The sequence below is a fragment of the Trematomus bernacchii genome, unplaced genomic scaffold (genome assembly GCF_902827165.1).
Source record: "Trematomus bernacchii unplaced genomic scaffold, fTreBer1.1, whole genome shotgun sequence".
Lineage (NCBI taxonomy): Eukaryota > Metazoa > Chordata > Actinopteri > Perciformes > Nototheniidae > Trematomus > Trematomus bernacchii.
This window is the reverse complement of record NW_022987715.1, coordinates 1198174-1224047: the sequence shown is the minus strand read 5'-3', so window position 1 is coordinate 1224047 and position 25874 is coordinate 1198174. Positions and strand designations below refer to the sequence as shown.

The following is a 25874-nucleotide window of genomic DNA, read 5'->3' as shown; positions in this document are numbered from 1 at the left end:
ACACACACACACACACACACACACACACACACACACACACACACACACAGTATTGTATTATTGTATGAGAGAGGTTCTAGGTTGAATTGAGGCGAATATTTGTAATGTTCAGAGGTTGTTGTGTTTAATATTCATGAGAATATTTGTCATTGTTCAAATGATAATAAACAAACATATAAAGCATAGTTGTCCACTCATATGTTGATAAGAGTATTAAAAACTTGAAAAATATCCCTCTAAGGTACATTTAGAACAGATAAAAAATGTGCGATTAATTTGCGATTAATCGCGATTAACTATGGACAATCATGCGATTAATCGCGATTAAATATTTTAATCGACTGACAGCCCTAAAAATATTTAAATTATTTTAATCTTTTGTGACTTTAAGAGTTAGTCCACTAGTTACATTTTAGAGATGCATTTTGTTAAATGTAGATAAAGCTGTTGATTAAAGGTAGTGGAGTAAAATAACATTATTTCCCTTTTAAATGTAGTGGAGTAGAAGTATAAAGTAGCATAAGATGGAAGTACTCAACTAAAGCACAATCATCTCATAATGTTACTTAAGTACAGTACTTGAGTAAATGGATCTGGAAATATACAACAAAGTACAAATGTGGCTCTGCACTCCTGAACTCCCCAGATAAAACCACACTGTTCGACCTTCTGACCACTTCAATCCTTCACAGTTAAAGTGAGGCAGATTTCCAGTGGGCCTCACCTCCAGAGGACCCTAGGATCCAGTGGCTCAGTAGGGATGCTGTAGGTTCGCTGGTTCAAGTCCCAGACCAGACTTAAAAAAGGAGTGTGGACTGCCGTGGTGAATTTGAGCAAGGCACGGACCCCCCCCCCCCACTGCTCCCAGTACTAGGATGGGTTATTTGCAGTGTGCTGTACTGTACACGCAGCAGGAGGAGCTCCATTAATGAATGATATGGCAGTGTAGCTGTACAGGTATATTTGTAACTTTTTAAAGTCAAATCAGTGGGCTTCTATAGTATATAAGATATGAATGCATCAGTGGACAGGCTTTCCCTCTGCGACGTACAGTAGTAGATATCAGTGAGTCTATGTTATGCAGCGCCCTGGAGGTCAAACCTCCCCAATTAACCTTTAGCATTTAATTACTGGTTGGATCAGCACTTAATAACCTGCCTCAGTGTGATGTGTCCGTCCACACGCGCGCACGCACGCACACACACACACACACACACACACACACACACACACACACACACACACACACACACACACACACACACACACACACACACACACACACACACACACACACACACACACACACACACACACACACACACACACACACACACACACACACACACACACACACACACACACACACACACACACACACACACACACACACACACACACACAGTGTTTGTGAGACATGGTCCTGAAATGGATCTATCAGGTATGTTATTAAAAGTCTTGGCAGCTCCTAAGTTTCATGTTATCAACATTGTTTTGGGAGCAGCTCACATTGCTCGGGGGGGGGGGGGCTGTGGGCTGACAGCTCGGAGGTGGTCCCGCTGGGGAAGATGAAGTTATGACTCGAGTGGGACACCGGCGGAATTCCTGGCATCCTGCTCATGGCGGGAACACACAATGTCCCGTGCACTGTGGAATGCCTTGGTTCTTCTCTGAAGGAGAGATGGGGGCCAGATAAGGTGCAGAGTGGATATCTCTGACTGTACCATGGACAGTGGCAGAGCCAGGACATTTTCAGTGGGGTGGCCAGGATGGAACCAGTGATCATTTTGGGGTGGCATTGAAATCACTATTATATGAACATAAAAATACATCTCACTAGAAAATAAGGGGTTATTTAAGGCACCTACAACACACCTCTACATTATTTGGGATTAAGCTAGTGGTGGAATAGATCAAATAATATTCAGTATATCTAACTATTTTTTTCCTATTCCCGCAGGCAAAGTATCAACGAAGCTTACATTATACAAATGTAATGCAATATACAGATTGTTTAGCTTATGGTGATCAGCAGCCCTATGAGCTCATTCTCTCAGTGTATCATCAGGAATACAGAGACACACACACATCATTTAAATAAGAGTTTTTAAATTAAATGATTGGTTAAGAATAAACATCTTAAAGTAAATAACAATAAACAATAGCCCTTAACCCTGTAAGGCCCCCGGTTGTAATTTTACAACATTACTTTAAGCTATCCAAAAAAGTCAGTAAATGTTTTTGTTTTTTTAAAAGACTACATTTACATAGTCAAAAGGTCCTTTTGTTCAGCCTCACAATGCTATTGGGTAGTAAATGTGTTTATAGGTCCTGCCCTCTGGCCATACATATAAGACTAACATTCCTGACAATAGATCTCAATAGTCATCTTTTATGGTGTAAATGCCTTTTTAATAATAACATTTTTGAATGGAACATTCTGACACATATATATATATATATATATTGTATTCCAGTCTCCCTTCAGATATGTTAAGTGGCATGTAATTCAACACAATGCTGCTCACCTCCTTCAGTTGGGAGAAAAGCTGGTTCAGGTTCAGCATTCTGGGGGGACAGGGCTGCTGAGCCTAGAGATGGATCTGTTGGTCCTGGCACCAGGGGGAGGGACAAATGATTTAGTATGAATAGCTGCTAAAAATCTACCTGCATTTGTTAAATGTCAGCTAAAAGAGCAGTGAAATTAAAAACCTCTGCATTTTCTTTATAGATATTAACAGTACTTAATGTCAGCTTAGTACAAAAAAAAACATAAAAAGTATTATTTACAATGGACGCTTAGCTAACAGGTTATGGCTAGAAAGGATCCGTCTTGTGTAAATATGACGTCACGTTCTCGTTGTAACTCTCGTTGTAATCGGAGCGGCTCGGAAACACATCTACAGCAGTAACATGCAACATACACATTAATGCAGCAGCAATATTAATAGAGAAACATCAGACATAATAGTAAAACACTGAAAGGGAACATTTGATTGCACCAGGAGCTATCTTGGGACTTTTACTGCGACAACGTTGACTTGCCTGTGAATAAAAAATAAACCATAGTGTTGGTGATCTACAGTGTTGTCATTCTTCTTTGAACAGCAAGACCGCTAACACCCTATTTCAACAATCACACTCCCTGTAATTGACATAATTAATAGATAGTTTAGCTTCTCACCATCATTTGCTGTGGCCCACTGATGTTAACGATCGTAACTGAAAGGCTGCCTGCCAAACGTAAACATTCAGCCACGTGACTTGCAAACTCTCGCGAGAGTTTTACACAAGACGGATCCTTTCTAGCCATAACCTAGCTAACAGACTCATTTCCACCACTCATGGACCACACACCCACCTTTTTTCTTGAAAAACTGGGTGACATACTGTCGCTAGTGATGGCAGTTTGACACTGAATCTTCGAACGGAGCTTCAACCCTGGACTTCCTATTCCATAGAAGCAGTGATTCGAAGCTTGCTTCAAATCACGTGACATATGACGTCAGAAGCAGCAACTGCTTCAAATCACGTGACATGTGACGTCCGAACCATTAGGCTTGTTTGAGACAAGCGAGACCTGCGCAGACCTGCGCAATTGCGATCAACGTCTTGCTCGTGCGTTGCATGATGGTTAGTCATTTTGTCCGACTTGCTCTGGAGGCTCGCCTACATGAGACGTTGAAATCTCGCGGGACAAAGACGCCCGCAGACTTGAGAGCGAGGCGGCGCAGTTTCTCTCCCTGGGCTGCGGAAGCGAAATGCTTGATGGGAAACGACTTGCTGGTATCTCGAGCTGAGCGCTCATTGGTGGGTTTTACCCCGTGCTGGGGATGAAACTCTCCATTGGCTCGGCAAAAGTGTGTTGTTGTTTTGTGTCAGTTTTACGTCGCCACTTCCATTCACATTTTTCATCATTGTTCCACAATGTTTATCATCATTCAATTAATATCTATATATTTGTATACTATACTTGCACTGCTTACCGTTGTCATACTTTATATATTTTAGCATATTCATACAACACACTGTTAATACTAGGCTAGGCTACTGTGTATATAGTGTATTCATACCCCTCACTGTTTATTCATCATTCAATTCATTCTATATTTTATTCTGTAGATTGTGTACATTACTTTTCACTTTACTGCTTTATGCACTCCTGGTTAGAAGCTAAACTGCATTTCGTTGTCTCAGTACCTGTAATCTGTGCAATAACAATAAAGTTGAATCTAATCTTGAGCAGGAACAAATGTATTTACTTAGTACATATCTGACATTAACGATTAAACACATTTGTCCATTCTTTATCAATCAATCAATCAATGTTTATTTATATAGCCCAATATCACAAATGTTACATTTGTCTCAGTGGACTTCACAGTTTGTACAGAATATCAGTATGACAATACGACACCCTCTGTCCTTACGTTTCACATCATACAAGGAAAAACTTCCAGAGAAAAACCCACAGTTTAAAGGGGAAATGGGAGAAACCTCAGGGAGAGCAACAGAGGAGGGATCCCTCTCCCAGGACGGACAGACGTGCAATAGATGCCGTGTGCATTTATAAATGCAAACCGAGTCAAGCCGACTCCGGAGGTGGCGGTATGCACCTTAAAGTTGTTTGAAATCCGCCAAAAAACCGAGAGAAGAAGAAGAAGAAGAAGCCGACTCCGAGCTGTCCGACTTCAGGCGAGTTTTTTGAGACCTCCCCCGGCTGCGATCGGCTATTCTCGTCTACTTTCGAGGCGAGCCGCAGCTCGTCTCAAACAAGCCTATTAACTGCTTCATTTCCTGAATGAATCAACTCACTGGTTCGCCGTCCAATCAGGTGATTCAATGCACTGCCTCATCTCGATTTTGACAGGTGACAGGTTGAAACAGTTTCGAATTTGAGCTCTTCAACACTTTATAACCGCTCTAAACAATGCGCGTAGTTTACGTTGTTGCTGTTGAGTTGTTGTTGGTATTGCATTTTAATTGGGTCATTATAGAGCAAGCCAGGCAGAAAGATAGGTCGTTCTGGCTCGGGAGACACTTTGAAATGTGGATAAGTTGTGAACAAAAAGACAATTATGACTAATATAAAAACAGTTCAATAGTTTAAGGAATAGATAGCCCAGTGGATAGAGCTGCCGGCCGCGCAGCTGGTTCTAAGCCCGGAATGGGTGAACTTTTAATCATTGCTTTTCAACTTTAATACTTTAATAACTGATAAAAGGCCCTCTCCGCCAAAAAAAATGTCCAGCACTCGTAGGGGTGGGCGATACCACAAAATCTGGATTCGATCCGATACCAAGTATTTCAGGGCCAGTATCGCCGATACCGATACCGATACTTTTTTAAATGAAAAGCGGCTTATGTACTTTCATATAGGGGAGAGCTGCATGATATGATTTTTGAGCTGAAAGCATCATAAATAGACTAAATCTGAATTCATTTTCATGAATAAAGACAGGACAGTTTTTATAGAAAAATAAACGTTTTATTTTTGCAAATTTAAAGTGCAAACATGAAAAAATAACAATACAAAGTGGCCACAGTAGCGAACTGCCTTCTTGCACACATCACAGTTCGCTAAGTTTTCATTGACAGTTGTGAAATAGCTCCACACAACGCTCCTCTTTCTCTCAGCCATAATACGTGTGTGTGTGTCGCACTCGCGAGTCGCTGGCTGCTGCTGTCCTGCCCTGCTGGCTGCTGTCAGTCAGCTTGATAATCGGCGTTCAGGCAGGGAGCGCGCTGCGCGAGCCTCGAGGAGAGGAGGACAGCAGTGGAGAGAAGAAAAGAGCGCATATACTTGTGTTCGTTTGCACATCGTTTTTGATGAAATTGACGAGTTGAGAGGAAAAAAAAAAGTATAAAAGTATCGATCCTATTGGCTCTAGTATCGATATTTTGAAACGTAACGTAATATCGGAAGTATCGATATGTTGGGATCGATCCGCCCACCCCTACTCTCTAGTCTCTTCTCAATAACCCAATACACACAATTATCAATCTTTAATTGCAAATAGAACATGATATTCAGTCTTAGTGTGTGTGCATCGAATATTTTTCAAGGCAAAGATACGTTAAACCCACTGCAGCCTTGCACTTCGCCAGGAGAGGTCGCTGTAACTGAAGCTTCGAGAAATGAACCTATTTCCGACACAATTGTCCAAGTGGTTCGATGCTTCATTCAAAGCTTCATTTTGCCATCACTAACTGTCGCCCTTTAGTCCCTCTCTCTTTTCTTTCTCTCCTTTCTTTTCTTTTTGAAAGCCTGACTTTGTGAGTCGTTGAGACATGGCACACACGTAAGTACTAGCATCCCTGCTCACATGCTCTCACTCTCTGGCCCAATCCCAAACCACTCCCTCGACCCTACCCCTCAGTGACGGAGTGAACTCCGTCTGTAGCCACACTCGCAGCTGAATGAAGTTCCCTCCATTAAGGGTTAAGGGTATAAATACACCGCACCGCATTGGGACGGCCTCCCCTCTCTCCGGCAGAAACAGGAAATGCCGTAACTGTATGTAACAACGGTTTCAAATCAGCATCTCTTAGACAAACAATTTAAATTAAGAACTCAAATAAAACTCCAAACATCTTTAATTGTGTTACTTTTTCTGTAAAGCTCTTTTAGTTTTAAACCTGATGTTTATAAGCTTTTGCAACAATCTGTAAATATACACAACTTTATAATAAAATGCACACATTTACCTTTTTCTAGACTAAACACAGGTATGATCCTAAGTTAAAAACATATGAGGTTATCATGAGGTTGTTAACATCGCAGTTTATCAGTGGATGTTTGCTGGAACTACTTGTAAAAACAACAACTGCCAGAGAAGACATTCTCATAGAACTGAATCACAGCCTGTTAAGACTGCACAGAGGCGGTATAGATCTGCAGTTCTGCTGGGTGCCTGCACATGAGGGGGTGAAAGGGAACGAGTGTGCTGATAAATTAGCAAAAAGTGCACTACAAAAGGAAATCACATTACCAGTTCAACTTGGAAAAGGAGAAGGAAAAGCAGTAATTAAGAAGAAAGGGATGGAGATCTGGCAGAAAAGGTGGGAGAAAGACCAGAAAGGCAAAGAGTATCACAAAGTGCAAAAGACAATTACAATTCATATTTATAAAGAAAGAAACAGAAGGGAGGAAATCACGATCGCTAGACTCAGAATAAATCACACGGCTTTGAATGGTATGCTGTATATCATGGGGAAAAGTGACAGTGACAAGTGTGGGAACTGTGGAGTTAAAGAAGATGTAGAACACATCTTGTTACATTGTGACATCTATAAAGCGGAAAGAGAAAAACTAAAGGCTAAAGTTTTAGAGGCAGAGAGGGAATGGAGTGTGGTTGGTGTTTTGGGAACAAAAGGAGAGGGAGTAAGAGCTACCAGAAAGGCACTGTTTACATTCTTGAGTGAAACTGGGGTAGGAAAAATAATGTAACATTAGGTCAGGAAAGAACATATATTTTTATTTTTGTTTTATTTATTTAATGTTTTTGTTGATTTATTTATTTATTTTTGATTTATTTTTATTAGATCATAGGTTAAAGAGTTGGAATGATATGATGATTCATACTCATGTACAGTAGGTGGCGGTATGCACCTTTTAAGTTGTTTGCAATCCGCCAAAAATGAGAGACGAAGAAGAAGAAGAAGAAGAAGAAGAACTGTTTGTAAACAGCGTGTTTCCTGACGGACACACACAGCGTGACTCCGGTCAGGTAGAGACCGGTCTCCAGTCAGCACTGCTGCAGACTCGCTGTTTGAGGGCTTGTTAACCCACTCCCCCTCCACACTCATTGGTTTGGAACAGCACTTAATGTGGCGGACCCTCCGCGCGAACGGAGGGGTAGTGTGTAGGGGTAGGGTGTAGGGGGCGGTTTGGGATTGGGCCTCACCCCTAGATTCCACCGGGTCCGTCTGTGGCGCGTTACGGGCGCGTTACGGCTGCGCCGCGGTGCTCACGGCCACTCTAGTCAATGGGTGCTATTCCACCACACGCGGCGCGTTACGGCTCAGAAGCGGCCCAGAAGCGGCCCAGAAGCGGCTCAGCGCAGGGCTCCTCTAAAATTAGGATCGAATCCTATTTTTGTCGCGGCGCAGCCGTAACGTAAGGTCGGGCAGGCAGGAAGTGGAACGTTCAGAGCTATATATACACACACACAAACTAATTTTGCAGACCCTATCCCTCCGTAGTCTTTCAAGTAGGAGGAGAAATGCCAGCGTTCTCCTCCGGTTTACAGGCACTGTGTAAATTATATATATAGAATAATTATGATGATGAATGCATTTTTTTACCACTAAAATACAGCAACACATCTTTGATTCATGTCGTTTATAACTGGAATATTACAGTTATTATTAACTTTGTCTGTACAAAGTAGCCTGTCCAGGAAATATGCCCAAATCAACAAAAACTGCGAGCCGGCAGGTGAGATGCTCTGTGATAAGGTTCTTAATTTTTTTATTGAAAAAGTATCTGCTCTTAGGCTAGCCCACACTAGTGCTACCCCAGCTCCTGCTCCTTTTCTGTGCCCTGCTGTCCTCGACCACTTTGAGCCTGTATCCCTCTCTTCTCTCTCGGATGTAGTCATGCACTTGCGGCCGACAAACTGCACCTCAGACAGCATTCCCTCTCGCCTTCTTAGAGATGTTTTAGAATCAGTTGGTGCAAGTATTTTATTACTTATAAACACCTCTCTTAGCTCAGGATGTGTCCCAGCTGCCTTCAAACATGCCGTGGTTAAGCCACTACTTAAAAAGAAAAATCTCGACCCCTCCATTCTCGCCAATTTTAGGCCCATCTCCCAGCTACCTTTTTTATCTAAAGCCCTGGAGCGAGTAGTCTACGCCCAGCTGCAGTCTTTTTTAACCATGCATGGAATCCATGAAAAGTTTCAGTCTGGCTTCAAACCCATGCACAGCACTGAAACAGCCCTTTTAAGAGTTTTTAATGACCTGCTCCTGGCCGCCGACTCAGGTAGCCCAGCTGTCTTGGTGCTGTTAGACCTGACAGCTGCCTTTGACACTGTGGACCATAGCATCCTGTTGTCACGGCTTGAACAGTCCGCTGGCACCACAGGCTCTGCCCTTGCATGGTTCAGGTCCTACCTGACAGACCGTAGCTTCTCAGTACAGCTAGGTGCATTCTCCTCTGCCAAAGCCCCTCTTACCTGTGGGGTTCCCCAAGGCTCGATTCTGGGCCCCATCCTTTTTCTACTGTACATACTGCCCCTAGGTTCAATTCTCACTAAACACAATATTCCCTTCCACTGCTGGAACGATGTACAGATATATCTGCCTCTCAAAGCAAATGTCAAACACTCACTACAGCAGTTGATGGACTGCTTAACAGAGATAAAATCCTGGCTGAGCAAAAACTTTCTCAACCTCAACGAGAGCAAGACTGAGGTCATCTTTTTTGGACCCCAACCTCCAGCCTCTCCGGTTGATATTCTGGGCTCTCTCAATAAAAACATCCTCCCCTCTGTCATGAACCTTGGAGTGACCTCCACTAGCACTTTTAAATTCGACAAGCAGGTCAGCACCGTAGTCAAATCCTGCTTTTTTTAAATAAGACTATTGGCCAAAACCAAGTCGTTTTTATCTTTTAATGACTTAGAAAGGGTTATTAACGCCTTTGTTACCTCGAGACTGGACTATTGCAACACTCTGTATGTGGGTATGGACCAGGCCTCAATTAAACGCCTGCAGCTAGTCCAAAACGCAGCTGCACGTTTGCTGACTGGCCACAAAAAGCGTGACCACATCACCCCAATTCTGGCCTCACTACACTGGCTTCCAGTTCGGTTCAGAATTGATTTTAAAATCCTTTTATTTGTTTTTAAAGCACTAAATGGGCTGGCTCCGGCCTATATAGCTGAACTCCTCCAGCGCTACACCCCAGCCATAGCTTTAAGGTCTGCTGACCAGCTGCTGCTGGTAGTGCCCAAGACCAGGCTTAAAACCCGAGGGCACCGAGCCTTCGCAGCAGCTGGCCCTAGGCTCTGGAACACTCTGCCCCTCCATGTGAGGTCGGCCCAGACCCTAGTTTTTTTTTAATCTACACTAAAAACACACTTCTTCTCTCTGGCCTTCTAGTTAGAGCGGAGCACGACTCCTGACTTTTCCCTGTGTTTTTTTATATATATCTGTTGTAATTTATTGTCTTTTATTGTGATTGTAGTAATGTGTTTTTATTACATGTACTGTGTTTTGGCTCGACCAAAAATTGCTTTTAAATGTGCTTTATAAATAAAACTTGATTTGATTTGATCAAACAGCCTCACCCCCCTCTGCACGAGGCCCCAACATGTGAACACTCACACTGCTGAGGAGTCAGATGCAACACACTACTTCATAATTAGTGATGTAAAGTAACTAAGTAGATTTACTCAAGTACTATACTCAAGTACAATTTGAAAACGTTTTACACACTTGTATGCCAAACCTCTTGTTTGTGATTTATGTTTCAGACATGAGCAGTGAGACCCTGGTCCCTCTGTGGAGGAGAGGCTTGGAGCGGAGGAGTTACACTGAGGGGGAGGGGCACCTCGGGGACAGCATGGAGGGACTCTCCCCCCCCCAGCGCAGGGTGAGTCAGTGCACCTTATAAATCCACTGCAAGAAATATTTACACATGAGGCAAAGGACTGCCAGTAGACACTCCATCTTTAACAAATTTTATTATTTCTATGAACCTTTCTATAGAAAATAATATATATTTAGCTCTGATTGTCTTGCAACCATAATTAAAACTGCGGTCACAGTTGTGGGCGGGCCTTCGCGTCCGTGCGCCTGTCGGGAAGGGTCGCCGGTCGTCCCGACGTCAAGCAGACGCGCGCGAGTCCTCCGAAATGAGCCGTTCTTAATTTGTCAAATGTTCACGTCCCGGACTCCTCGGTCCTCCGGCAGCGACCCGGAAACGGATGTGGGCGCGCCACCTCGAAGGAAAATAAATTTCTCTAAAGGCTCGTCGAGGATCGTTTATCGCGGAGGCTGTCTGGAGGAGCAGTAACCGTGGCGTGTGGTGCAGTGGGTTGTGCAGAATTTCTGCCCTTTACCGTTTGTTTACTCAATAAACGCATCTCCTCTGGATATTAGGCTATGTATGTTTTTAAATTGCTTTAATTGTGAGCCGACATTTACAGTGACAACAGCTGCTGAGGCCAGTGCAGAAAGCAGAACAGTGTGTATAATATATATCACTCAATAATATAAGTAACAGGCCTACATTACACACTTTATTTGTATGCTTTAGTAGATATCTACAAATAAACAGTTGATATTTTTCATGAAACCAAATAGTGCTATTTGTGAAGCCTGATGATATGCTTTAAGAGCTTTATGTGTGTGTTGTAATTGCATGTGCCGCCAGCAGAGGGAGCTTCTGGACTAACACTCAACATCATTGCCAGCTGTGTGCGTGTGTGTGTGTGTGTGTGTGTGTGTTAGAGAGAGATGATGTGGAAGACAGAGTTGCTTATCTGACATCTAAATGGTGGAAAATGGTACATTCTGGCCTGTGAGCTCCCCGTTCGAGCAACTGACTATTCCTTCCCAATGTAGCATCGCATTGGATATGGGCTGAACTTGTCCTGGAATGGAATTTTTCCGGCCATTTCTCTAGGACGAGTTTGCAAAAATGTGCAGAAAATGCATGAGAACTGCACATTCTTTCAAAATGGCCGACTTTCTGTGGGGCGGCGCAAATGGAAGGCAATTTGAAAGATGTCCGCAATCATAAGAACAATGTGTATACAACGTTTCGTGCATATTGGAACAACCATATGCGAGTAGCTTGGAGGAATTTGCGACATGTAAACCGTAAAAAATGGTATATTCTCTGTTAGCTTACGACCTCCCCGAATGAGCTAGCAACTACTTTATTCCCAATTTAGCATGGCATTGGCAATTTGTCCTGGTGTGGAATTTTTCCGATCATTTCCCTAAGAGGAATGTGGAAAAATGTGCTTAAAATGCATGAAAAACGCCCATCTTTCAAAATTGCCAACTTTCTGGGGGGCAGGGCTAATGAAAAGCAATTGGAACTAGAGAATGCAATTCCTGAAGAAATTGCTAGTGGGAATGCTTTATGCTGAAAAGTAATGTGTAAGAAGAAAGTGAAGAATTTAGATTGAAATGATACATGAACACTGGGGGCTTGAATGTGTGATGAGAGAAGAAAAGAAAGTAAAAAGGCTTGGAAAAGCAGCAGAATATTTGAACTGCAAACCTTTGAACTAACTTGATGTGAATGATCTGTCGCCATGCCAACGGCATTTGAAGAAATCTCAAAACTGTCCTGTAGATGTCTTCACGGCTGGACTGTTAGCACACATGTGAAGTTTGAGCACTTTTTGAACATTTTCATAGGAGTTATAGCGACATCGTCTTTTATGGCGAGGGATGCGTTTCCATGGAAACGGCATATGGTGAGATCTCAGATTTGGCGTAGAGCTGTTGAGGCATGGACCGGTGATATACAAGTGAAGATTGGGGGACGATCGGACCGTGTCCATTGGACTTACAGCGACATCGTGCTTCATGGCGAGCATTGTGTTGCCATGGCAACGGCATTTGAAGAAATCTCAAAACTGTCTCGTAGATGTCTTCACGGCTGGACTGTTAGCACACATGTGAATTTTGAGCACTTTTTGAACAAAGAGAGAGTTTGTGAGAGAGAGAGAGAGTGTGTGTGTGAGTATGAAATGAACAGTTGGAGTGATGACATCATCGTGTTCCATTACACAGGTGTTTATAGTTGAGCTAACGAGGTGCCTAGACTTCAAAGGTTTCATTGTTCTGAATGAGAGATGAACGTTTTGTGGAAGAACGATAACAGATATCTGTGAAATTTCAAAACGTGAAGCATGTCAAGGAAGTTGAGTATCTGAAGTGTAATTTTTGTGTACTTTCGGGTTAATAATGTGGCCTTTTTGGCAGTTTAAGAAAGGTGTGCGGCTGCTGCTGTGAGGAAATATCTGCCTGAAATTACAATGGGCTTTAATGGAGACATGTTTAACGTTTTTGTCACTTCATGCCCTCAAGAGGCATTTTGTTGAATTATTTTGCTTAATTATTTATCATTTTTCAAGCTACGAGATGTTTTCCTACGTTTATCATGAAAAATTATGTCTCAAGAATGTAGGGTTTGGGAATTATGGCAGTTTAAAAAAAAAATATGAAGGCACATTTCAAGATTTCTTACCCTCTAGCTGTGACATCACGCACTCTAGTTAATGTTAAAATCTGAAGAAAACCTCTTTAACAAGGTCTGAACAATGTTTAATATCTCTAAAAGTAAGAATCAGATTTAAAAGTTGTGTTACACGAATAATGTCAGAAAGATGTGTAACATTTTAAAGTTGGAATGAGGTTTCTGAGTGAAAGTATGAATGAACAGTTAGCAGTTGAAGTCGCATGAAGATTTGTTGAAGTCTGAAGAATTTCTCCATTGACTTCAATGGTTAAAAATGTGATGTATTATGGGATGTATCTCTGGAATTATGAAAGTTATGAATGATAAAAGTAATAGCCATCGATTCCCGACGGAGCTGAACGTTTTGATGTTTGAACGGAGTTTCTGCGATGTTGAATGTGGGAGGAGAAGACGGACAAAATAATTGGATGGAATAATAGTAAACTTTTCGTCCGTAGCATAACATATAGTTGGAATGCTGTATCAGCATTCCCACTAAAATATGTGTGAAATCATGAGAGCAATGTATATACAGCGTTTCGTGAATATCGGAAAAACTATATGCGAGTAGTTTGGAGTAATTTGCGACATGTAAATCATCAAAAATGGTGTATTCGCTCTTCGCAATTTAGCATCACATTGGATATGGGCTGAACTTGTCCTGGATTGGAATTTTTCCGATCATTCACCTAGGAGGAATTCGCAAAAATGTCCTTAAAATACATGAGAAATGCACATTTTTTTAAATGGCCGACTTTCTCGGGGGCGGGGCTAATGGAAGCTAATTAGAAATATGTCCGCAATTCCATGAGGCTACTGAGCCGTTGTAACAAAAGACTATGTTTTTTTTAACATTCTCGAAAAGGTCATGGGCTGTGACGTGTGTCCCAAGTTTTGCGTCAGAAGCACATTTCAGTGAATTGTTGACATTGAAATGGTCACAAATGGGTCACAAATGGTAAATTCACCGTTAGCTTACGAGCTCCCCATTTTAGCGATCGACTATTCCTTCGCAATTTAGCATCACATTGGATATGGGCTGAACTTGTTCTGGACTGGAATTTTTCCGATCATTTCCCTAGGAGGAGTTCGCAAAAATGTGCTGAAAATGCATGAAAATTGCACATTTTTCAAAATGGACGACTTTATGGGGGGCGGAGCTAATGGAAGCCATTTTGAAATATGTTCGCAATTCCATGAGAAAAATCTGTGCAATGATTCGGGTAGCTGGAAGAAACTATATGTGACTACCGCACAATAGGGGGCGCTACTGAGCCGTTTTTGCAAAAACGTACGATTTTTTTGTACAGTCGCCAAGAGTTTGTGGGCTGTGACGTGTGTCCCAAGTGTCGCGTCCGAAGCTCATTTTATGCTATCGCAGTCTAAAAGAAATGTATAGGCCACGCCCACGTTCGTCATTCGTTGCGACACTTTAAATCTCAGTTCATACTCACCCCCAGAGTATGTCTAAAAAAAAAGAGTATTTTATGTCGTCCATCCGTTCTCGAGTTATAAATTGGTGGTGTTTTTGGCGGCCCCTATAGTCCAAAATGACAATGCTTTGGTGTGCCTATTCCCCAACACAGACTGAACCTATCCACCAAAATCTGTGGTGAATGGATACATTGTGGATGAGTTATGAGCATTTCTTTCTAAGCCACACCTTTTTGCTAATACGTTTTGATTAATGGCGGCCATATTTATTAACTGAACATGCTCATTTCCTACTGTAATGTGTGTGACCCTCCACCGATGCTGTATACCAAGATTGGTGTTGATAAACAAGAAATAGAAATGTAGGATAATATTGCACTGTTTTTAACATTATGCTAATTAAAAACAAATGTTAACCCATCGGCTCCAGAATGTCAAATCTTTCGCCAGTCCTGACGTCCGTGCAAAATTACACTGCATGAATGGCGTCGTAAAGCCCTCAAAAACAGCTTAGAACCGGACGGGGAATAATAATAAGAATTCTACGAATAACAATAGGTCTTCGCACACTTCGTGCTCAGGCCCTAATTATGTAGCACATAAAATGGGCAAAGTCTGCAGGGTGACCCTAATATTTTAAAATCAACATTCAATAAAGAGATTGGGCGGTATGACGAAGGTTCTAATGGGTCTTTATTTGGTTTTAATAGTAAGGATATTGTAGCTTAATTTAAGGTTGGAGGTAAGGAACTGGATCTTAGGGATTCATCATATAGGGATTCATTTAAAACAGGAGTAAGATTTTTGCTAAAGGTTCTATACAATTCAACTGGGAAGCCATCTGGCCCAGGAGATTTGCCAGCTTGTATTGTTTTTATAGCTTCTTCAATTTCAGATGCAGTCATTTGTTCATCGAGCTGCTTCCTAGCATCATCGCCTAAGGTGGGAAAAGAAATGCCTTAATTTTTTCGTTCCTACAGGATTCAGATTCGTAAAGTCTACTATAGAAGTTCTTAAATGTTTTGTTGATTCCACCAGAATCATGGTTCAGATGGCCAGATTCATTTCTGATTTGAGCTATTAGTCGTGAGCTCTAAAACCATCTGTTCAGTCTGTCTAGTAGAAAGAAGATTAAATTCTGTCTGTAAACATAATCTCTGTTTATATAAATCAGGAGATGGAGAAGCAGAATGTTGCTGATCCAAATTTAAAATCATATTGGTCAACTCCAGCAAGCGCATCCTTGTTTGTTTGTTTTTGAAGGAGCTATAAGAGATTATTTTCCCACGGATATATGCTTTAAGACTTTCCCAGATAGAACTCCATTTCATGTCTTTATCAATATTAATCTAAAAAAATATGTCAATTTCTGAAGATATGCATTTTATGAAGGTTTCATCAGATAGTAAGTAAGTATTACATCTCCAAGATCGAGAAGGCGTTGGTTGATTCTCAAAGCATAGCTCCATGATCAAAGGACAATGATCTGATATTATTATAGCATCATATGAGCAATTTTTTACCATCGGAAGAAGGCGTTTGTCAATAAAAAAGTAATCAATGCGTGAGTACGATTGGTGTAAAGGGGAAAACAAAGAGTACTGCCTAGCTGACGGGAAGAGGAAGCGCCACGCATCTACGGCTCCCAGAGTTTCTAAATGTGACTGCAGACCCAATGCACATTTTGTTAACTGCACGGGTCGTGCTGAAGAGCGGTCTAACTTTGGGTTTAGAACACAATTCATGTCTCCCCCCACTATCAATTGGTGACCCTCAGCAACAGGCACATTTAAGAATAGCTCATTAAAAAACATATAATCATCACAGTTCGGTGCGTAAACATTAATAAGAGTTAAGGGTGTGTTATACAGTGAGCCAGATACCATAACATATCGACCATTGCGGTCTTCAGTGATCTGAGATACAACAAAGGGTACGGATTTGTGAATAAGTATAGCAGTGCCTCTAGCTTTACCATTGAATTTGGAGTGATACACCTCACCCACCCACTGAGTTTTAAGTTTTGAATGGTCTGAAATCTTTAAATGTGTTTCCTGGAGAAATGCAATATTTACCTTGAGGTTCTGAAGATGGGAGAGGACTTTCTTACGCTTTACAGGTTGATTAAGGCCCTTACAGTTCCAGCTGATAAAGTTGACCTGGCAGCCATACACCCCAGGACGGGCAGATGGAGTCGTCATTGAAGATTTCTTACTGAAAGAATGGAGAGCTGAAGTGCAAGCTGGTCATAGATTAAGGTGCTAAAATATTGCCGTACTCTGGAGCATTCATAACAGAAACCATAACTAAAAACTAAAAACAAAAACAGACTATAACACACACAAAAAAGAAAACATTTATCAAACATTGTTCTCCCCATTTTCCCATTTCCCCTACACAAACAGTGTATTTCCCAAAGCTTAACAAGCTTTACTCTAACCGCCATTACCTAAATATCTAACCACTTTCGGTCCTTAGTTAACAGAATTAGCTTATCCAGCAGTGAACTCCTCTAGTGTCCTTATTCTAAGCTAAAAACAATAATCACATAAAACAAGACCCAAAAGACATGTGCAAAATAATTGTAACAGGTATTTTGCTCAAAGCTAAACCCTCTCACAAATAAGTTTTGCTTATATGCTATCTGTATGATCTTGTGAGCACCTGTTACTATGAGAAGTGAGATAAGATGCTTTAAACATGAACAGATACATTAATTTAGTAGTTACTGAAGTTAAACACGAACGGAAGCAACCGGTGAACAAGACAGACCAAACCTGCAGGAGGAGATCTCAGGGAAAGAGTCTCAAACGTTCCCGTGAATGAAAAGTCTGTTTAAACGTTATAAGGAATATGATCACGAAAAAAGAAAGAAAGACCCTTACATGAGGCATTTTCAAGATATAAGCAGCATAATTCTCAAGATAAATGACTATAGGAAGATAGCACAAACAGTCAGTTATCCCGGCTCAAACAACGTCCCTGCAGAGAGCGTTTCCATTACCTACGGTGTCATCCAACCCGAGCATTCCGATTTCCAGTCCGTGGTAAACAACTCCTTGATTTAACAGACGACCCGCCTGGCACAAACAGCACAAATATTCACATATTTTCGGCGGTAGGCTTTATCTTCGTAGTGTACTATTCCATCGCGGATTGGGGAGAGTCGAAAATCCTCGTCTCACTGCCGAAAGTGACCCGCAGTCGTGCCAGGTAAAGGAGCCCATATCTGACGTCTGCCTTGAGAAGCACAGCCTTTACCTCATTATATGCCGCGCTGCGCTTGTCCAAATCTGCGCTGTAGTCAGGGAATATGAAAATCTGGGTGCCACCGAGCACTAGCTTGCCTTTCTGACGTGAGAGTTTCAGTATTTCCTCTTTCACTTGAAAAATATGAACTTTACATAGGAAGGAGCGTGGGCGCTCTCCGTCTTTAGGTCGGGAAGCGGGTACACGGTGAGCACGTTCAAGTACCGGTGCTTTCTCCGGTCCGCCCGGTCCGGTAAACAATTCGTGAAGCATGTTAGAGATGAAAGTAGTAGGGTTGCCTTGTTCAACACCTTCTGGTATTCCAACAATACGTAGATTGTAACGTCTCCCTCTATTCTCCAGGTCGTCTGTTTTCAATTGTAATTTAGCGTTGTCTTTAGCTAGCTGAGTACTGCGGGCTTCCAGAGAGTCAATCCGGGCGGCCAGGGTGTTTAAACCTTCCTCATGATCAGCAAGTTGAGTCTTACATTCATCCAATTCAGCTCTTACTGGGGCAATCGCAAGCTCAATGTCAGTCTTGAGCGAGGAAACTTCATCTTGTTACTCGGCGCCGTGCTGGTGGCTGCCTGTTGCTTGCAGCTCCCGGTGTTTTATTGATTTTTGTCTTTTTGTTTATATTTTATTTTATTTTTCTTTCTATTCTTGTATATTTTGTAGTTTTGTTTTATTGTAAAATGCCTTTTATGCTGCTGTAACAACAACAATTTCCCAATTTGGGATCAATAAAGTACTATCTATCTATCTATCTATCTATTGAATCACTTCCCTTACAATTCTGCGGATGTCCTGTAGCATGTTGTTGCGTTGATCATTAGCCTCAACCGTGCTACTGGTTAAGCTAGCAGTCGCCTTGTTCACCTTTGGAGGCATGATAGCTGCACATATATCCCAATAGTAGATCACAGATAGCTTTAATCTTAAACTGGGTCAAGTTTTGGTCGAATTAGAACAAAAAATAGCAGGATGTTAATGGATTTATTATGAAGTATCAGGACCACCTGTTAGATCCGTCTACTCCATTAGACGCCCCTAGCGGTCTAGACAGGTATCTCATTTAGCGAGAATTAATGCCATAGCTAAAGCAAGAAACCCAAATAACACTTCAAAAAGTCTCCTTTCACTGCAGCCACATACATCATCTCTAGCAGAGATATTTACTTAATAAAATGACAAGAACATTTAACAAATTATTATATTTCTGGTAAAAACCATTGTGGAGCGTTTTCCTACACACTTCTTTGTTAAACTCTAGATCCACTCAGGCTTCCCCTTTTCAAAAGCACCGTTGCTTGTAAGTGTCCGGCAGTGCTTTGGTGTCTTGGTTAGACAACTAAAGTTTCAAACCCTCTCTCGCTCCAAACAGTGGATCAGTATCAGGCATTCCCAGCAGTGTGCAGTGTTCCTCGGAGGCACCGCTGTAGTTAGTTAATTGAAGCTGACAGTCAAACCCTTTCCCCGGCTGCGACAGGCTTGCTATCTTCACCAAATCAATTTCTCCTCTGCTGTCAGCCAATGTGGGTTGAAAAAACAGCTTCAAAATCTAAACGCAAACTGAAATATGATTGGATAAAAGCTCCAACATTAACAACCATTACTGGACACAGCACAACTGAGCGCAACACAGAGAAAAGCTATAAAATGAAGAGAATAGACTATTGGACCATTGTTGACCTTTCAGATGTTGTTGTAGGGAGCCTCTGGTGCAGAAATTAAAGAGTTTTCAAAATGTTTACGTTTTTAGGGAAATGTTGTAATATTGCAACGTTGGCCTTAGGTGGGAGCAGAATTTCTGTATTTCTACTCACATTGTCTGAATAAATATTTTTAACAACTAAGGGTTAATTTGCAGGATTGATTGCTTACTTAGCCCTATATCAGTATATAGCATGAATAATAATCACACATCAGTCATATTTTTTATGAATAGTCATTTATTAAATATTAATACAATGGTAGTCCCAAAAACAGTTCCTGTCGTCGGAAAAGCTCAGACGGACATCACACTTGCTCCATTGCGTGTTTGTGTACCCTTTACTGTAGTGTCTGCAGCGTCCTCTCTTTGTCTTCACTGGAAAATGTGCCATTAGGTCCTTGCGTACATCCAGTGGAGGGTGTATCTCTTGGATGGGGCCCCGTTTGGTGGACTGCCATCACCTGAGGATGGTCTCTTCTGAGCATTCAATGGGCTCCTTGATGTCACTGTCGGTGCTGGGCTCCCGTTGCCTGAAGATGGTCGTCCTCTCTTGGGTGTTTTCAGAGGAGTTGCGTTCACCTGATTAGAACAGAATCAATTTCGATACATGTCAAAAATACATTAGGATGCAAGTCAAAAATATTACAGTGAAATATTTAAAAATATTACAAACGGCAAATAGCAGAAATGCATTCTTACCAGGATACCTGAAACTGTCTCCTGTTCAGGATCTCCTGCTCCATCTTTAGAGCTTTGCAGTCCTGCTTGTAGAGGAGCCAGCCGTTGATCACAGCAAGGATGATGGTGTGCCAGAAGATGTACACGTACCAGCGTCGGGATTTCATGGGAAACTTGTATTTGGCCGGAAACGAGTCCAACAAATCCACACCTCCCATGTATTTGTTGTAAGTACCGTATCTTCCGGACTACAAGTCGCACCTGAGTATAAGTCGCTCTTGTCAAAAAAAATTTCGTTAAGAGAAAGAAAACATATATAAGTCATTTCGGTGTGTAAGTCGCATTTATCCACTGAAGTCTTCATCCTCTGTGTCGCTGTGAAGGTCTCACTATCACCGAGCTAGCTATCCATCCAGTTAAACACTTTCAAAGAAACTCCGGCACAGATGTCAGCTTCACTGAAATTTAATGAGTTGGTGAAACTGTAAACACAATACAGACATGGCACGCTGTTATTAACTGCCCGACTGACGAGCTGAATAAACTAAATAATCCATACAATGAGCTACGGCACATAATACTGATACGCTAATTAGCCTAGCCGGTGTGGATGAAGCAGCATGTCCTGCTCCGGGCTGTCCTCAGACTCACCACCAGAATCAGCACCGATTAGACCTTTCTGAATCCCGACAGGATGGTGTCGGTAGTCACTGAAGCCCATGCTGTGTCCATCCATCCCACAACATCCTGGAAAGTTACGTGACGCATCCTCCCAGTTTCCGTGACTTTTTTCTTCTTCTGTGGTACAGCAGTTTTCAGTTATCATGATTGTATATTGTGCCATCTATTGACCGGAGTTTGAACGCAGTCAGACAAAATTCAATATATACGTCGCTTCGGAGTATAAGTCGCAGGACCAGCCAGACAGGTAACCCTAGTCCGGAAAATACGGTACCCACAATGGAAGGCCTCTCAACTTCTACGTAGGTTTTGTTGGCTTTGTCCCAGCGCTGAATTTTCTGCACAGGGTCTGGTCCAGCAAAGGATGACACAAGTGTGACCGCTCTGCTGTCATACCATTTGACAGCACAGATGTTTTGGTTGGCCTCCACTCTGATGTCAAAGCTTCCTCTCCCTTTTTTCTTCAAGCTCTGTGATATCTGGACCAGAACAATTTGTATTGGGACTGATGAAATCTTTTTTCAGCCAGCGATACCTGTCACAGGGCTTGGTGTGTTTATTTGGTTGGGGCTCGATGTCCACATAATCACTGACTGGGCGGTCATTGGGTTGTTGGTTTTCTTTGTCCACTTCGCATCTTCATCTGCCTCTTCTTCACTCATAGCAGTGTCACTGTCCTCTAATTCCATCTCAAAATCACTTTCTCCTTTTTGGATGTCAGCAATCACATCCTGCACACTGAATCGAGGACCTCTCTTTGTTGGTGGCATTCTGAAATGGAAAAAGTCATTAATAAATATGTATCAATAATACATATGTTTATTATATTGTAATAGATTACCTGAAGGAATAGATAGGGTGGTGGAACAAGTGTTCATTCTGTCTGGCTTAGCCTATTATCAAGGCATGCATGCACCACCCCCTTCCAGGTGTCCCGATGCAACAAGCATCTGAATCCTATTTATATTGTACACGTCACACAATACTACCTGGCTTAGCCTATTATCATAATAAAAGGAGTACCTACACCCATACATGCAGGTAAACCAGTTCAACAAGTCACACAATGCTGTCTATTATCATAACAAAATTAATACCTACACCCACACATGCAGGTAAACCAGTTCAACAAGTCACACAATACTGTCTGGCTAATGATAACAGGCTAATTATCATACTAAAAGGGATACATCCAAGTGTCCCAAAACATTTCAGAAAGAACTGTTTCTGCCAGAACAAGAGAAGAGTTAAATGTATTTTTGTAACTAATTAACTGATAAAATACAAGTAGAGTTTAAAATATTGCTACAGATATAATTTCACATACTGCTATCAGAAATAATGTATTCATTTATTCAATTCTGGTCTTAATTCAAAATCTTAACAGAGGACACATTTAGAACTTAGTTATAGTGAATTATCAAATACATTATATTTCTATTAGTGTTTTATTTCCATATGTGAACACAAGGCTGTAACTTTGGTTTGAGAAGTGGGGGACACACAAAACAGGGGGTCCTCCGCAATGAAAAATGTTCTCGATTTAATTCCATTTCCTGCCTTTCTACAAATATATTAGGGACTATGGTGTTAAAAAATCCAAGAAAGATGTGTAGTGTATATAATGAGTGTGCAAATGTATCTAGTATCCTATCCATGTGAACCCGTTTTATTTGTGTGTGGACCTCACATCCTCTAGGGCAGGGGTGTCAAACTCAAGGCCCGGGGGCCAAATCTGGCCCGCGACTTCATTTTATGTGGCCCGCAAGAGCTTACAAAGAATATAGTACGTTTAGATGCCGCTTTACAGTAGCAGGTTGCCCATAAACTACAGATGGAGCCTCTTATTTTGGACCCCAGCATACAGCTTCCTGCCGACTGCAGCAGTTGCCAGCCAGTTGCCTGCCAAAGACCAGTATTCAGGAATGTTAGGCCCTCCCACTATTCTCCAATTTCAGGGTTTAACCAGGAGATGGCGCTATATATTAAATAACTAAGACTTAGTTTTTCACAATAGAAAATGCAGATATTATATAAAAAACTAAAGTTAAAATCTTGTTTTTAATGCCCCAAGAGCAATAACATCTTGTCACAAGCTTTTTGGAAGAAAAAGACTGACTCAAGAGACCTGTAGTTGACTAATTACAGGCCTCAATAAAGTTCTGCCATTGGTTGTGAAAAACAACGGTGGACATAGTGGAAAGTGAAATTGACATTGTCGAATTTAATAAAAATACAAAATAATGTATCTGTGTACGTGTTTTACTATGTGATCTGCACTTATCAAACATCTAATTAAGGCGAGACACCCCAGGTGAATAGGGTATTTTTAACTTAAAGATATCAGCTAAATATTTCTCCAGTTAATTACTTACAATAAGGCAATTGTTTTTTGTATTACAAGTTTTCTGAAATAGCATGTTTAAATATCCAAATGAACCATTATCTCATGAAATATGCGCATATTTTAACACATTTCAGGAACCGAAATCTGAACTTTGGATAAAGCCAGGATCAAAATTATTGTTTCATTTTGTAGTCATATTAGTATCTAAGGCTTTTACAGAAGGGATTTTGGATATCTCTTTGTATCACTCCATAAATCAGAAAATACTGTCAACAGCCCTAAAATATCAATTTTCACCATGTTTTTAGGTATAAAATGTTATATAATTCAGGCTATGAATTATATATGACCAAACCCTTCTGTAAAAGCCTTCATAATATTGATAGGAATATAACTGGAAGGTTTGGTGTATGTAACTGCTGAGTGATTCTACAATTTAGGGTACATTCCATGTCCATTGATGTCCATTGATGATAATTATAATTATTCTAACTATTTTCTTCAAAAATATCATATTTTGCCTATTATTGGAAAGCATGTTATAATATCACACAAACATTATGTGCATCCTATGCTTTATTTAGCTTGAAATGTGTCATGATGTTCTTAAATTGTCAGTTTTTGCTATGTCCGTTTTTCAGTTGAGGGTGTCTTGGATTCAAAATAATGAATAAAAACCATTAAAGTAAATTTAAAAAATGATTCATTTATTTCAAAAGTCTAAATACTAAAGAATAATAACATATTTTTAATTGATTTCCCCCTTTAAATAATTTAAATATCTTAATATATGAATGTCCGCAAAAGTTCTGTCAACTATGTTACTAACAGAACTTCCCCCTTTAACTCAAAAATTGTTTGTCCCAATACCATGTCACCAGCATCACATGATGCCATGTTCCTCTTTGGCAGACATTTTGAACACACTGTGGTGATTGTCCTCTACATTTTTACAATATTTTATGTATAATAGCACATGGTCAATTAATATACTCATTGACAATCAACAATGTTACGTACATTGTTATGGTTTACAATTGTTTAATGATTTTAATTCAATTATATGTGCAAATGTGATGTTAACCTGTTCAAGAAAATGACATGTGGTCATCCAGGCAAGGCCTACCATTGAAATGATGGGTCAAAATAGGGAAATTGTCAACTAGGTTACCTGTCAACTGAGTTACCCAGTACTGTAATAACTGTAGTAACTTAGTTGACAGGTAACCTAGTTGACCATTTGTACGACATGTAGACGTCATTACACATCATTATCAATGGAATTTTGCACTTCTGCCTTGAAATTAACATAGTGCTGATGGTTAATAATGTGTCCAGTCAACTATGTTATTTGCGTCAAATGTTTGACTTTCATTGTCAACTATGTTGCACCTCATTTTTTCAAATTTAAAATATCTAAAATAGTGCTTCTGATATCCTTTATAGTATAATGTATATCTACACAGGTTGGAGTTTTACATGACATCTCTTAAAACTATCAAAATGACCTGTATGGTAGTTTTATAATACAAAATATCCCTAAACTTAATGACAGTGCTGAACATATCACATGAAAAAACAAAACTTTAATACAATTATTTTTTAAACTTTAAAAAATCTTTGGATATATGGTAGAATAGACTCAAGAGCCTTTCAAATTTGATTTTACTTGAAGTGCAGGACTTAATCAAATGATTGTAATGACATCAAGTTTGTCCGTAACATAGTTGACAAACTGAGTAGTGAAAACATCCTTTCCCTTAAAATAAAAAAATATATAAAAATGTTTAAGCTTTGCAACTAGTGGATATGTTACACTGAGGAATATACTAACTTGAACCACTGATTGTTCTATCTATACATTTTATTTGGCATTAGTAAATAATTATGCACATTTACAGATATTTTACATGATATGAGTGATAACACGTGTTATAAGGGCTATTTCGCACAATAGGTGTGCCTTGAGATTTTTACTTGTCCTTTGGTGTGCCTTGGGCACAAAAAGTTTGGGAACCACTGCTGTAGAGAAATGTAAACGTTCACCATCCCCCACCCGCCTACTGTATGTTGCTTTTTGACATGTAAATGGGTAACTACCCCCCTCTGAGTGAATACCTGTTGTACCTGTCCGGGGCTAAGCCCATAGGACGATGCTCTGATGTCATCACCCTCGCACATTGGTCATATGTTTACAAAAAACGATGTCAACACTTTCTCGTTCTTAATATATGCTATATTTAGGGTCGATATGTGTTGAATTTACTTTAAAATAGCAGATCACTGTGATTCACTTCTCCGCGGCTCCTCCGTGCAGAGAGGCCCCCCCCCCGTTGACAATTCACGAGCGTCTAACTCTCTCCCCCCTGTGAAGAGATATCACAGGGGGGGGTTGGGACACACACATTCCGATGGCCAATTCGTTTTAAACAAAGAGTGGGGTGGGGGCTGGTGAACGGTATGGTCAATGTTTGTAAACACTGTGACATTTTGACTTTATTTGATCATTTCAGTTAAAAACTAACGTTCATATTTCATATTACTGTTTTGCCTGGCTGGAC

The 25874-nt window shown here is 40.8% G+C and overlaps 1 protein-coding gene across 2 annotated transcripts in view; it reads left to right on the top strand.

Moving 5' to 3' along the window:
- Positions 1-25874, top strand: part of si:ch211-250c4.3 (uncharacterized protein LOC100535981 homolog) — an 86034-nt gene that overhangs the window by 31931 nt on the left and 28229 nt on the right. For both annotated transcript variants that reach the window (XM_034142187.1, XM_034142186.1), the window contains exon 5: positions 10485-10603. In XM_034142187.1, coding sequence (XP_033998078.1) covers positions 10485-10603 — 119 coding nt within the window. The remainder of the gene's footprint in view (positions 1-10484; positions 10604-25874) is intronic.